The sequence below is a fragment of the Hakea prostrata genome, chromosome 8 (genome assembly GCF_041222555.1).
Source record: "Hakea prostrata isolate BN-2017 chromosome 8, UWA_Hpros_2, whole genome shotgun sequence".
NCBI classification, from domain to species: domain Eukaryota; kingdom Viridiplantae; phylum Streptophyta; class Magnoliopsida; order Proteales; family Proteaceae; genus Hakea; species Hakea prostrata.
Window position 1 is genome coordinate 53,458,073 of NC_142607.1, and position 12,072 is coordinate 53,470,144.

Here is a 12,072-nt window from a genome sequence, read left to right on the forward strand (position 1 = left end):
AAATAAGGACAAAAGTTATGATAATTTATATTATCAGTATTTAGTGGTGGATTCTATCTCTATTATTATGTAGTGAAAAGACCAAAGCGAAGAACACAGACCCTATCCTGACAGGTAGAAGATCTTGACTCGTTATAAGCCCCCATGCCACTTGCCAACGATTTGGGCAAAATTGCTTCAATTAACATGCATGATGGTCAAGCGAGATTCGGTCCATTGGATCGGAAATCTCAGTCGAGATTTTGATCTGACGGACCAAATGATACGCTCGACGGTCTTGCGCATTGTCCCCAACCAAAGTCCCAAGTTGGGCGAAATAACAGAGCGATCAGCGACGGCATCAGTCATCACTCATCCCGGCCAAAAGAAAATTGCTTAACATTTGGGCTTATGGTCTTAACCTTAATCGATAATTTGGTTTGGAGGCAAAGTTCTTGTTTCAGGATCTTCATTCGATGCCAAAAATATTTCTCCGTATCTTTGGATCATGAAAACTTAATTTCTTCACTGAAATCATGCAGGCAAACCTCAGAAGCGTCTCAAGTCCATGCCCACATGATCAAGACTGGACTCGACGTCATTCCCTTCACTATGAGCAAACTTCTTGCCTCTTGCGCACTCATCGACGTTGACTATGCCGCTTCAATGTTCAAGCAGATCCAGAACCCTAATCTCTTCATGTTCAACACAATGCTGAGAGGCTACTCGATTTCTGAACATGCCCATCAAGCTATTTTACTCTTCAATTACATTAGGGCCTTGGGAATTCAGCTTGATCAGTTCTCCTTTATCTCCACTCTCAAATCTTGTGCTCGTGAATTAGCCCTTCCAACAGGCTTTGGTATTCATGGAGTTGTTGTCAGGTGTGGGTACGAGTTGCTAATCAATGTGAGGAACGCACTTCTCCATTTCTACTGTGATTGTGGAAGACATAGAGACGCCCACCAGTTGTTCGATGAGGAGCCTCAAGTAAGAGATTCGGTCTCTTGGAACATTTTAATGGATGGCTATCTCCATATCTCTCAACCGAGTGTTGTAATGGATTTATTTGCGGAAATGCATATTGCAGGTTTTCAGTTCAGCACCCCAACAGTCTTGAGTGGTTTGTCTGCATGTGGTGAAACAAGAGAAGTCCTTGGTGGAGAATCACTCCATGCCGCTTGCATCAAGTATGGATTTTGTTATGATAAAAACGTGGTAGCTGCAACCATAACCATGTACTCAAAAACTGGATGCATGGAATCTGCTTGGCAGACATTTCATGGGCTCAGAGAAAAGGATATTGTTTTATGGAATTGCATCATAGATGGGTATGCTAGAAATGGCCTACCAGAAAAGTCATTAGCTTTGTTACAGCTGATGAGACTCCATCGCCTGAAACCTAATTCATCCACACTTGCTGGTTTGCTGGAGGTTTGTGCCTCTAAAGGAGCTCTTGCGATGGGTCAATGCGTCTATCAATATATACAAGAGGAAAGACTGGAGTTGGATGCTGTTCTTGGTACAGCTCTTATAGATATGTTCTCAAAATGCGGGTTCCTGGAGAGATCTATTGAGATTTTTGATAGGATGACGAGTAAAGATGTGAAAACTTGGACAGCAATGATTGCAGGTTATGGGTTTCATGGCCAGGGTAGAAATGCCATTCAGCTCTTCATTGAGATGGAAGAGAAGGGAGTAAAACCCACTGATGTCACTTTTTTGGTTATTTTAACATCTTGCAGCCATGGGGGCCTGGTGGGTGAGGGGAAGGAATTGTTTGAGAGGATGATTCAAACATACAGATTGTCACCTAAGATTGAACACTATGGGTGTATGATTGACCTATTGGGTCGTGCTGGCTTACTAGAAGAAGCCTACCATTTGATCAACAGCTTGCCCGTCAAGAGGGATGCTACAGTGTGGCGTGCATTACTTGCAGCATGCCGCGTCCATGGTAATGTTGAACTGGGGGAAAATGTGAAGAGAGAACTAGTTGAGTTAAACGATGAACATCCAACTGATTCAATCCTTCTGTTGAGCACTTATGCCATGGCTGGGAGATGTACTGATGTCACAAGAATGGAATTTGAAGAATCAAAGGTGGTTACAAAAGATGCAGGTCTCAGTTCAATTGAGGTGGTGGATGGTTTAGGCTAAGAAGATAGTTGTTGACCTGTTATCACCGGCTCTGGTGTGTGTATGTTGTAAGTGAAGCCCCATTTTTTTAATTCATGTAGTTGTTTTCTTGAGAATCAATGAGGAACTTCCATTTGATAGATTATCCATTATTATGTGATACAGTAATCGATTCCAATGTGATCTTTAAACTTAAAAAGGCCAACCTTGTATGACGAAGACTGGAAAGGGGTTGACTGATGCTGAGTTCCATATCCAAACATAATAATATCGAAGAGCACGCTAAACTACCAACAAAAGCTTATGTTATATATATGATATATAATACAAAAAGAATCCATCTTTAGAGCAAAAGTGATTTTATGAAACTCCTCTACTAGCAAACATATTTACACACCAATGGTGATTTGAGTTCTTCATTGTAACATCCATCGCACAGAACAATCTCTCCAAAATCTACAAACAGCATTCCAATACCACTGCTGATCATCCACGATTCCCTCTGCGTGACTTGCACGGGTGAAGCTCAAGAATGGAGGTGGCCAAAGAATATATGTATTACCTTAGTTATTTCTTTACTTCTCAGATGATAGAATTATATCTGTTTGTGCCTTCTGCTTTCAGATTTAAAATCTGCATTGTCACTTCTATCAGTGTCAGAATTCTCTTTCTGTGAATCAACTTCCATGCTTGCTGTTCGACTCCTTCGCTGTCTTCTATCCTGAGAATATCAACATGGGTCATCATTGAGAATATCAACATGGGTCATCATTCAGTGCTGCTGGATGCAAGTATAACTCGTAACTATTACTAATAGTCCTGACATTTCTAGAACTGCAAAGCCCAACCATTTAAGGAAATGAAAAAGAAAGAAAAGTGACGGACAAATTCATTTCAAATTAGATAACAACTAACCAGCCATAGGAAAAAAATAATGTAGAATCAGCACTGGATAACAAGGGAGAATAATGATAAATAAATCCCAGATGTTCAATTAAATGCATGTGTTTATACATGTCTAACACAGTCTTGTTTTCTGAAGGCAGACTTCAGTCAGCCATGTACCATAAAAAATGGATGCCTTCAGAATTGTGCCCTTCTGTATTGTCGGAGAACCCATATAAATGAGGTTCTCCTGGCGTACTGGGTTTTGCCTTTTCCTTGTATACGATGCATCTTTCTTTTCCTTTTCCCTTTGAGAGAAAAACCCAGGAACAGAAGCACCCACAGCATGGGCAGGAAATGAAGGCAGAGGAAGAGATTAAGGTGGCTATAAAGCAAGGGCAAAGGCAGCACCCCTAACCCTAAAGGCCCCTTACCTCTATGGTGGCAAGGGCAAAATCAACATTGAAGGAAGAAACATATCACATTAAATGATGCCAATATACATATTTCCTGCAAGGTAAGGGTGAAACAGATCACACCTCTTTTGGTTAGAACTCTATTTTCTTAACTTTGTTTTTTTTGGATTCAAGTAGCCAACCCGCTAACTTGGAATAAGGCTGTGTTAGTTGTTGTTCTTGTTGTTGCATTTGGATCATTAAATAGAAAATTATTTTCATATAAGATGTCAAATCATTTCATTCTGAGAAGGATTTGGTAACAGATAAAAGTGTGGCAGAGACTATTCCTAAAATTGTGAAACCATTGCTAAATTCGCTCAAGTATTTTGAAATATCACAGAAGCATACCTCTCGATGTATAGGAAATTCATCTGACTCGAGCATGCGAACAACTTGGCTCATCTTTGGTCTTTTGTGTGAATCGGGATCAACACACCTTAAAGCAGTCAAAAGGGCTCTTTTGAGTGCCTTAGTTGATGGCCTTCTCTCAATATTTGGGTCCACAACTTCTTCAGAGCGCCTACTGCCAACCATCGTCTTGAGCCAGTCTACCATATTCACCTGTAAGTAATACCATTCAAAGAGACTGAGATATCTATGAGCATGAAATATTAAAAAGAATACTAATCAAACCAAAGTGGAACCTGCTTCCTTCTCTCATCTTTTTCCCTTTTTTTTTTTTTTTTTTGAGAGGGAGGGGGTGTGGGAGGCAACATAATGGAAGCTTCAAGTCACAATTGAGCTTGCATTTTTCTAATATGAACTAAAAAGCCTTAAAATGATACCAGTAATCCATTAAGGGTAGAGAGCTAGTGAAATATACTAATCCAACGTAGATGCCGGTGAGGGATTTTGATAAGTTGATTGCAGAACAAATTTCCTAAGAGCATGAGTTCAGGACTAAACATTTTTCATCAAGAAGAGAAGCATGGTGTTACTACAATCAGTTCCCTGAGTAAGCAATCTTGGTCAGGATATACTCTTGGCAAAAAGAATTTTAAAAAGTAAAATGAAATAACCCAAAAATCAAAATGGAGCTCTCACATTTCTCTTCCAGCAATAACCCATAATGAAGAACATGAACTTGGAGAGTTGATGATTTGAAGTTCTAGCCATGTATGGATTCTGTTTTAGATTTCACAAAGCCATAATGCTCAGCATTGTTGTCGAGATGGGTTCTGTTTTGGATTTCACACGGCCAAAATGCTCAGCATTCTCTCTCATGCAAACTTACCATTACTCAAATCCTCCTGGTTACAGAGAAATACAGCAACTTTAACAGGACTGGTGGTGAAGGATTTTCCACTTGGCTTTCTCTATAAAAGGACTTCTGCAAATCCCTTGTGGATATTTTTCTCCAGAAAAGAGAGTCTCATCAGTTACAAGAAGGAAAGTCTATCAGCTAATAGTGACAGGTTCAACCAACAGAGCAGTTCTGCAAAATTTCCTAAGTACATCGCTCTTTCTTGGATTTTATGACCAAAAGATATGCCTACAGCTAAGTATGAGGCAGGGACAAACATGGGAAGTAAGCATGGTTTAAGATACAATTGTCTGTGTGTATTCATGTATAAAAACTGATCTGAGCATTAGCCAGCAGCTGATCAGAAGGACACGAAATCCCTCAAATGGGCAACCCGTCTATAGCATATGCATGTTCAGAAAGAATACACTGGAGTTCAGACCAGCGAACCACTGTTATAAATGAATTTGGATTCACGAGGCAAGACTAGAAGGCATGGAAGTCATGAAGATCAAGTAAATCAAATTTTCAAACAATTTTGATAATTGTTCGTGAATATTCACTAAATCCAGTAGCAGAAGCATAGACCATATGGCTGCTAAACAACTACATGTAAAAATACCTTAACAGCTGTTTAACCTACCTCATTGGCAGGGCGACCATAGTCCACAGGATCTCTTCCGGTAATCGCTTCCAAAAGCAAGACCCCAAAGCTATAGATGTCACTCTTTTCATTCAAAAGGCCCGTATTTGCATATTCTGGAGCCACATACCTAGAAAATTAAAGGAAAAAAATACATGTGAGTGAATTGTCCCTCTACTCATGGCAATTACAATTTCTAAAATGAATTTTAAGGACACTGACATTCATATAATAAACAATCAGAAAGTGCTGACAGGCATTATAGCATAGAATATACACATGTATCTTGTAAAGTCTTAATTACCCAAAGGTCCCCATAACTCGGGTTGTGATATGACTTTTCCCAGCACCCAGCAGCTTTGCCAACCCAAAATCAGATACCTTAGCATCGAAGTCATCATCAATCAATATATTGCTGGACTTTATGTCCCTATGCACCACTTTTGGCTCGATAGCTTCATGCAAGTAAGCAAGCCTGTAGTAGATATAGAATGACATTTTAAAATTTTTTTTAAAGAATCAAAATGTCAGGAAATAAAGTCCACAAATTCATATATGAGCAAGTCAACTTACGCCTTAGCAGTGCCAAGCAGAATCTTCATGCGGGCTTCCCATGTGAGATACCCATGTTGACGCATAGCTCCATGAAGCCATTGCTCTAAATTCCCATTGTTGACATACTCATAAACCAACAACCTGTACAATTTAAAACAGTGTAAGGAGAACCACTCCGAGACCAGTTGCAACTAGATACACATAGTAGGCAAACTTATTCATTTTGCAGAAATAGTAGTCTGAATTCTTGTCCCCATAATATATGACAACCACAACGAAGAATGGTTAGGGTGGTCCTCCCTCTCCTCATATGAGTGGCATTTGGTACAAAGAACTCAAATTCTGGTATAAACAAAGTAACATCAGAGCGCAGTCACTCTCCACAGTAGTAAAATGAAACAGTGAGCAGGAAAGGGATTGAAGAGACAAAGGCACCTAATGCAAATAAAAATAGCCCTACTAACATATAACATACTTAGATATGCATAAAAACATTTTTGAGGTTTAGACACTGATATACAGATCGAGAGGTATACCATGAATGGTGACCATGTTCCTCAAAAGCATGGAAAAAGTTATCATACCTGTGAGTGCCTTCAATGCAGTACCCTAACAATCGAACTAAATTCTTGTGTCGCACCTGACCAATAGCTTCCACTTCCACTCCAAATTCCCTCTCTGCTTGACCTCTATAGGAAAGAACCCACTACGTTATACACTCAACAAATAATTCTAAAAAAAGGGGAACAAGGAACACAATGCAATTGGGAATACAACAATGTGTTCTTTGAACTTACAGATTGTTAAGGAGTTTCTTCACTGCCACTGGAGTCCCATTAATCAGTTGACCCTGGTAGACAACTCCATAACCACCCTCACCAATGACATTTTCCTTTGAAAATCTGTTGGTTGCAAGCTCTAAATCCCTCAATGTAAACCAGTGGCCCCAACCAAGATGGGAGACTTCAGGCAGACCAGTCAGAGGTGACGGAGCAGTATATGAAGAAGTAGATCTGTGCACAGCATGTGTTCCAGAATTTCTTTCTTCTCCAGATTGAGACATAGCAACATGTTTATCCACATGATGAAATGAGCCTAATTGACTGCTATTATCTCCATTCATTGTTTTGGCCACACCCGAATGGACTAGAACCTTGTCCAACTCTTTATCACTTGATTTATCATCAACAGGATGGATCATCTCTTCATTGTTTGCTACTTGGTCTATCCTCACCTCTTTGATTTCTTTTGAAATAGATGGGATTTGGCTAACAGGTAGCCTATTTTTGGACCTTCTGGATTTCCTTCGCAGAATAAGACAACAGGATAGCACAAAGAGAATGATAACAATAAATACACCCACACCTATCCCAATCAAAACCCAAACCCTGAGACCAAAAATGACTGTTTTCTGGGAGAGTTCAGCAGCAAGACTAGCCATTTCTCTTTCACCGACGTTAGTGAACCTACAAAGCAGAACACAAGAAAAGTGCCATTTTCATTCAACCTTCCTTTCCCTTGATCCTTTGAAATCTAAATCTCATTCACAGACATTTTGTTTTTAAAATTCTTTTGTCCTCAATAAACAAACAAAAACAGTCCATTTCTGATACATGTCATACAACATCTACCTGAAAACAAAAATGAAAAACTCAAATTAAAAGTACCTGAGGATACAGGATTCAAAAGAACAATCTCCACAGAATAGATCGCTGAACGCTCTTGTTCAGAGAAGCCCAAAGGAAATCCAAATCAACCATTGTGAAAGCCACCAGAAAAATATGGGTTGGGTTTTTTCCCACTGGAATTTCTCTCTTGTGTACCAATGGGTCTTTGAATCTAAGTTCAGACGGAGCTTTCTGACATCACACCTGCTCCTACCTGAAAACGCCAACCCTAATACCAGATGGGTAACAAATATACGCTACCCGTTGCTGAAGAAGGTACTTGCAGAAAAAATAAAATACAGGAGCGATTGTGGGGTAAGAAGTTATGGAGTTATCAGTGGTAGGTGACAACTGACAAAGAGATGCCTCACGCTGACAAACAGTGAAATAGAAGCATGGACTTGGAAGTTTTCTGGGTTTTCTCTGTATTTCTTTAATACACGTTTCACTTTTGATGATGACTGCTTATCAGAAATTTGGAATTTTCAGTGGAAAAGATTGACTGTTTGCTCTTTTACTCTGCAATTTTCTCATACTCACTAAATAAAAATTGATTCATTATAGATATAGTTTTGCCCAGAAAAAATGCAATAATTATAGATATTAACGATCAAATTAAGACTGACTTTCATCATTTCTGGTGACGAAAGAATAATGTAATCTATAATTCTCAAGTTGGTCAGTACTCAAATTAAATCTCTCACCGTCAAAGTGTCAAACATCCCAGATTCAAAATTGCACCTTTTATCCATCAGCAAAATTGCAAATATTACAGAAATTTTTTATCCAAAAAATAAAAAATAGGAAAACTAGCACTTGAATACGAACGGAATGATTCAATGCCGGCACCTGACAATAAAGGATGAAAAATATTTATTTTTTAAGGAAAAAACAAAAAGACAACCAGACAAGATTAAAAACTCAATCTTTAATTACCTAATAATTTTCCAGTTGTGGTGGCCAAACGTATTTCTGCAATTATTTTCATCCATTAATACGTATGATATCCACTCAATTCCTTCTTCTTTTTTCCTGTTTTGGAAAATACTCCATAGTGTTATAAAATCTTTTTAATGTAAAGATTTTTTTTTAAATTAACTCATCTTGTTTTTTTGGTAGAAAAAATTAACTCATCAAACCTTGAAACTTTTCAACTATAATCTAGACTCCGTGAACCGTGATCGATGAAAGTTGTCATGGACAAGAACAAATTCTTTTAGGGCTCGTTTAGTAACAGGCTAAGGAATAGTTTTTTGTGTTCTTTCATTTTCAGGACGCCAAAAAACATTTGGAAAATGAGGCGTTCTTTTGTTTTCAATAAACGAGTAGTCCAATTTTCATGTCTGAGAATGTCTTTCACAAAACAACTTTGTTTGTTTTATCCTCAAAATTATATCAAAGAGGGACACTCAATCCAAACCTCATTCATACACAACTTCTAACTCCTTCTCGCCTTCATAATAACTTTTCTTTTTATGAAGTCTCCGTCGTCTCAATTGTTCTCATCACCAAATTTACTAAAAAGTCAAACTTGTGCTCAAACCATTGTTCATTTGATTAAACAAAATGATTCTCGAAAAAAAAAATCTTTCTCATCAAAGATCGTTACCAAATGTGCACTTATTCAACGGCTCTAGAAGATTGAAAGATATCAATTAAAACTAGAGGTGACTAGACTAAGCATTTTATCGATACGATTTTAAATTGATAATATATTAAATTAACATAGGAGAAAGATTAAGCCGAATGATGAGCGCACTAAACAAATGATGTTAGTTCTATCAATAAAAATTCACCGAAAAAGCAGCAATTGCATTATCGGTATATCAAACCAGAAATAGAGGATTCCCCTGTGCTCTAAAGTTTATAGCAACTGTCATCTGAGACATTTTTGCACGTTAAGGAGGCTCATTGTTGTTTCCTGGGGGATCAACTCCCAACTTCATTCTCCTCTTTGATTCTACCTTTTGTAGTTTGATTTTCGTATTTTAATTGATTATTTATTCATTAAAAAAAATATTGTGAACAGATATTAAGAAAAATAATGAATGATGGATTGCATCTACTCAGCAATAATACACTTTGACAAACAAATCCATTCATTAAAAAGTTATTTAATGATTTTGTTTTGAAGTTGACTTAACAACATTCTCAAACAGACCTAACCAACTTATTGACATCCCAACTCTCAGAAGGGAATGGTAGCCCAGTCTTTCACATTTTCACATTATTCAAATATACAAATAATGCAAATTGCAAGCCCTGCAAGTTGAGCAAATAGACAACTTAATGGCCTTCTGGTGTTGTTGGAATCTTAAATTTTGATTTCTCCACTTTGTTCTTCTTCTGTTCAGACTTTTTTTGGGTAGAACTGTAGAAGTTCTTCTGTTTAGATTATGGGATCCAAAAAAGCTCTTCACATGTTGGGTTGGAGACCAACAAATCTACAATGAAGGTGTTTCATAAAGGGCTGTTTGAATATATAATCTCTAACCACCATTAACTCTATCTGCCACCGACATAATAATGGTCAGATTTAGCTCAATTAACGCGATTTCTGGGCCCTCTGTTATGATGATGGATTTTGTCCTTTGGTTTTTTTTTCCTTTTTTCTTCTTCAGATATGAACTTTTCCTCTTCTAGGGTCTAGATAGACTTCGATTAATAAAGTTTGATTTCATTAAAAATACTAACAAAATAATTCTGAAAAAGTCTTTTGTTTATTCTAATGCTTTTTTTCTTTTTTCTTTTTTTTAGTATAGCTCATGTTTTACATTATTTAGTCGATAAATTCGAGTTCACATTTATTTGGGTCCCAGAATTTTTTTTTTTTTTTCAGTTTGGGTTTGGGCCTATGAATAACGGTGACTTAAAGTTTATAAGTGCATATATATTCTCTTTTAACGGAACATTGTAATAGTTGTTGACAATAATATAGTAAAAACGTAATGCTGGACATAGCTTCATATTGAGGTGAACCAGGATAAAATTCGTATCTATTTTTTTCTTATTTTATGTTCAATTGTGTGTAATTGATCACCCTGATCCTAACACTCTTTCTTTCTATTTTTCCCCCTCTTTTCATCAACCAATCACAGAGATTAGGGGCTCACAAGCCTGGGGAGGGGGAAAGGTGTAGTACGGGTAGATAGAAATTTATTGGCCCTAGATAAGAAGTTGTCACTAGTGTAGTCTTTGTTTTATTTTAGTTTTAAAATAAAGCACATTACAAATTATTACATTTATATTTTTGAAAAATTTTCTATTACAAATGTTCCTTCCACCTAGTCTCTCTCTTTTTTCTTTTTCTTTTTTAGGACACTATTAGTTTTTAAATAATATAAATAACTTTTTTTCCTTGATGAACCTTCCTACATTTGATGGAAAAATTGTTAGATACTTAAAATTAGTCATTGTTGGTCTTCACCTACTCATCCCTTTTCCCCTGTTTTGGTTATTTGTACGTCTTGAATAAATTTGAAGATAGAGAAAGGCAATATGGGAGTTGAAACCGAAAATATTCGAAACTTAATAAATGTTGAATCATCACTTAATTCTATTATTCTAATAATATGAATGTTGTTCATACATAATTTAAAATAATGGAGCTATAGGTGTAATAGGAAAAATCTTAAAGAATATAAATGCAATAATTTGCGAATCTTTCAAGTGTATACGTAATTAATTCTAAAAGAAAATACAAATTATGGAGATGGAAAGAACCTTGTCCAGTGGTAGTATCATATCGACGTGGGGCAAACATGCAGAAGAAAGAAAGTCACTAATTTTTCTTTTTATTTACTTTTAAGGGATAAACACTACCCAACTTTGTCAATAATTTTTTATATTTTTAAAATTTCTTACATAAAATAATAATAATAAATTTTTATATTTTTAATATGATTGTTCTTCACTTTTTATCTTTGTCCACGTTTATTTTTAACATTATTTTATTTAAAGAACCAACTTTTTTTTTCACATTTTTTTAATCGAAATTATATTTCTGTAAAATATATTGTATCTTGTTTGGTGAAGATCCGTTTCTTTAAGCTTTCGATTAATACATTTAACATAGATATTTAGATTCAATTCTCCATTTTTCTAGCTACCCTTAATTATTTGGGCAATGCTATTTTTCCTTTATTATTCTTACAATTAATACTAGATGTCTAAAGTGTCAACTTAGCACCCTCGTATGCATAAGGGTGTTTATTCTAAATCTACATTGAAGGCATCAACCTATCCAAACCATTGAAAGATCATTATGTACCACCGGGAGTGGTGGTCTAATGGTCCCAAGCTCACTCCCAAGTGGTTTGGTAAACTTCATGTCCCAGGTTCGAATCGTTCCTCTATTTCTTGCATTGGACAGTTGTGTGCTATTTGGCTTGGGCATGAGTGCTACCGACTTCTGTGGACTATACTATGCCTCCGGTGGGACTCTGTTTACAGGGCCAATGCTTGCACTGGTAGTGCACAGGGCTAATGCTTGCACAGGTCGCA

At 36.9% G+C, this 12,072-nt stretch overlaps 2 protein-coding genes across 2 annotated transcripts; one reads left to right on the top strand and one right to left on the bottom strand.

Moving 5' to 3' along the window:
* The first annotated feature begins 162 nt into the window (after positions 1–162).
* Positions 163–2,256, top strand: LOC149008612 (Pentatricopeptide repeat (PPR) superfamily protein). The gene has a single exon (XM_089165208.1). It carries the CDS (start codon positions 391–393, stop codon positions 2,137–2,139), a length of 1,749 nt encoding a protein of 582 aa, XP_089021334.1. The 5' UTR covers positions 163–390; the 3' UTR covers positions 2,140–2,256.
* Positions 2,252–8,032, bottom strand: LOC149008613 (putative receptor-like protein kinase At2g42960). The gene is made up of 8 exons (XM_089165211.1): positions 7,570–8,032; positions 6,700–7,368; positions 6,487–6,591; positions 5,921–6,043; positions 5,652–5,822; positions 5,348–5,477; positions 3,810–4,022; positions 2,252–2,839 (listed from the first exon to the last, which is right to left on the bottom strand). The coding sequence occupies exons 2-8, from the start codon at positions 7,341–7,343 to the stop codon at positions 2,714–2,716; spliced, it is 1,512 nt and encodes a 503-aa protein (XP_089021337.1). The 5' UTR covers positions 7,344–7,368; positions 7,570–8,032; the 3' UTR covers positions 2,252–2,713.
* Positions 8,033–12,072: the final 4,040 nt, after the last annotated feature.

What these genes read in the sequence shown, in the direction of transcription:
- LOC149008612 (XM_089165208.1), top strand. Translation starts at nt 391, where the DNA reads ATGGTCTTAACCTTAATCGATAATTTGGTTTGGAGGCAAAGTTCTTGT.
- LOC149008613 (XM_089165211.1), bottom strand. Translation starts at nt 7,343, where the DNA reads ATGGCTAGTCTTGCTGCTGAACTCTCCCAGAAAACAGTCATTTTTGGT. An exon ending in AAGAAACTCCTTAACAATCT is followed by an intron (nt 6,592 to 6,699) that starts GTAAGTTCAAAG and finishes TCTTTCCTATAG; the next exon opens with AGGTCAAGCAGAGAGGGAAT. An exon ending in TGCATTGAAGGCACTCACAG is followed by an intron (nt 6,044 to 6,486) that starts GTATGATAACTT and finishes TAAATTGTACAG; the next exon opens with GTTGTTGGTTTATGAGTATG.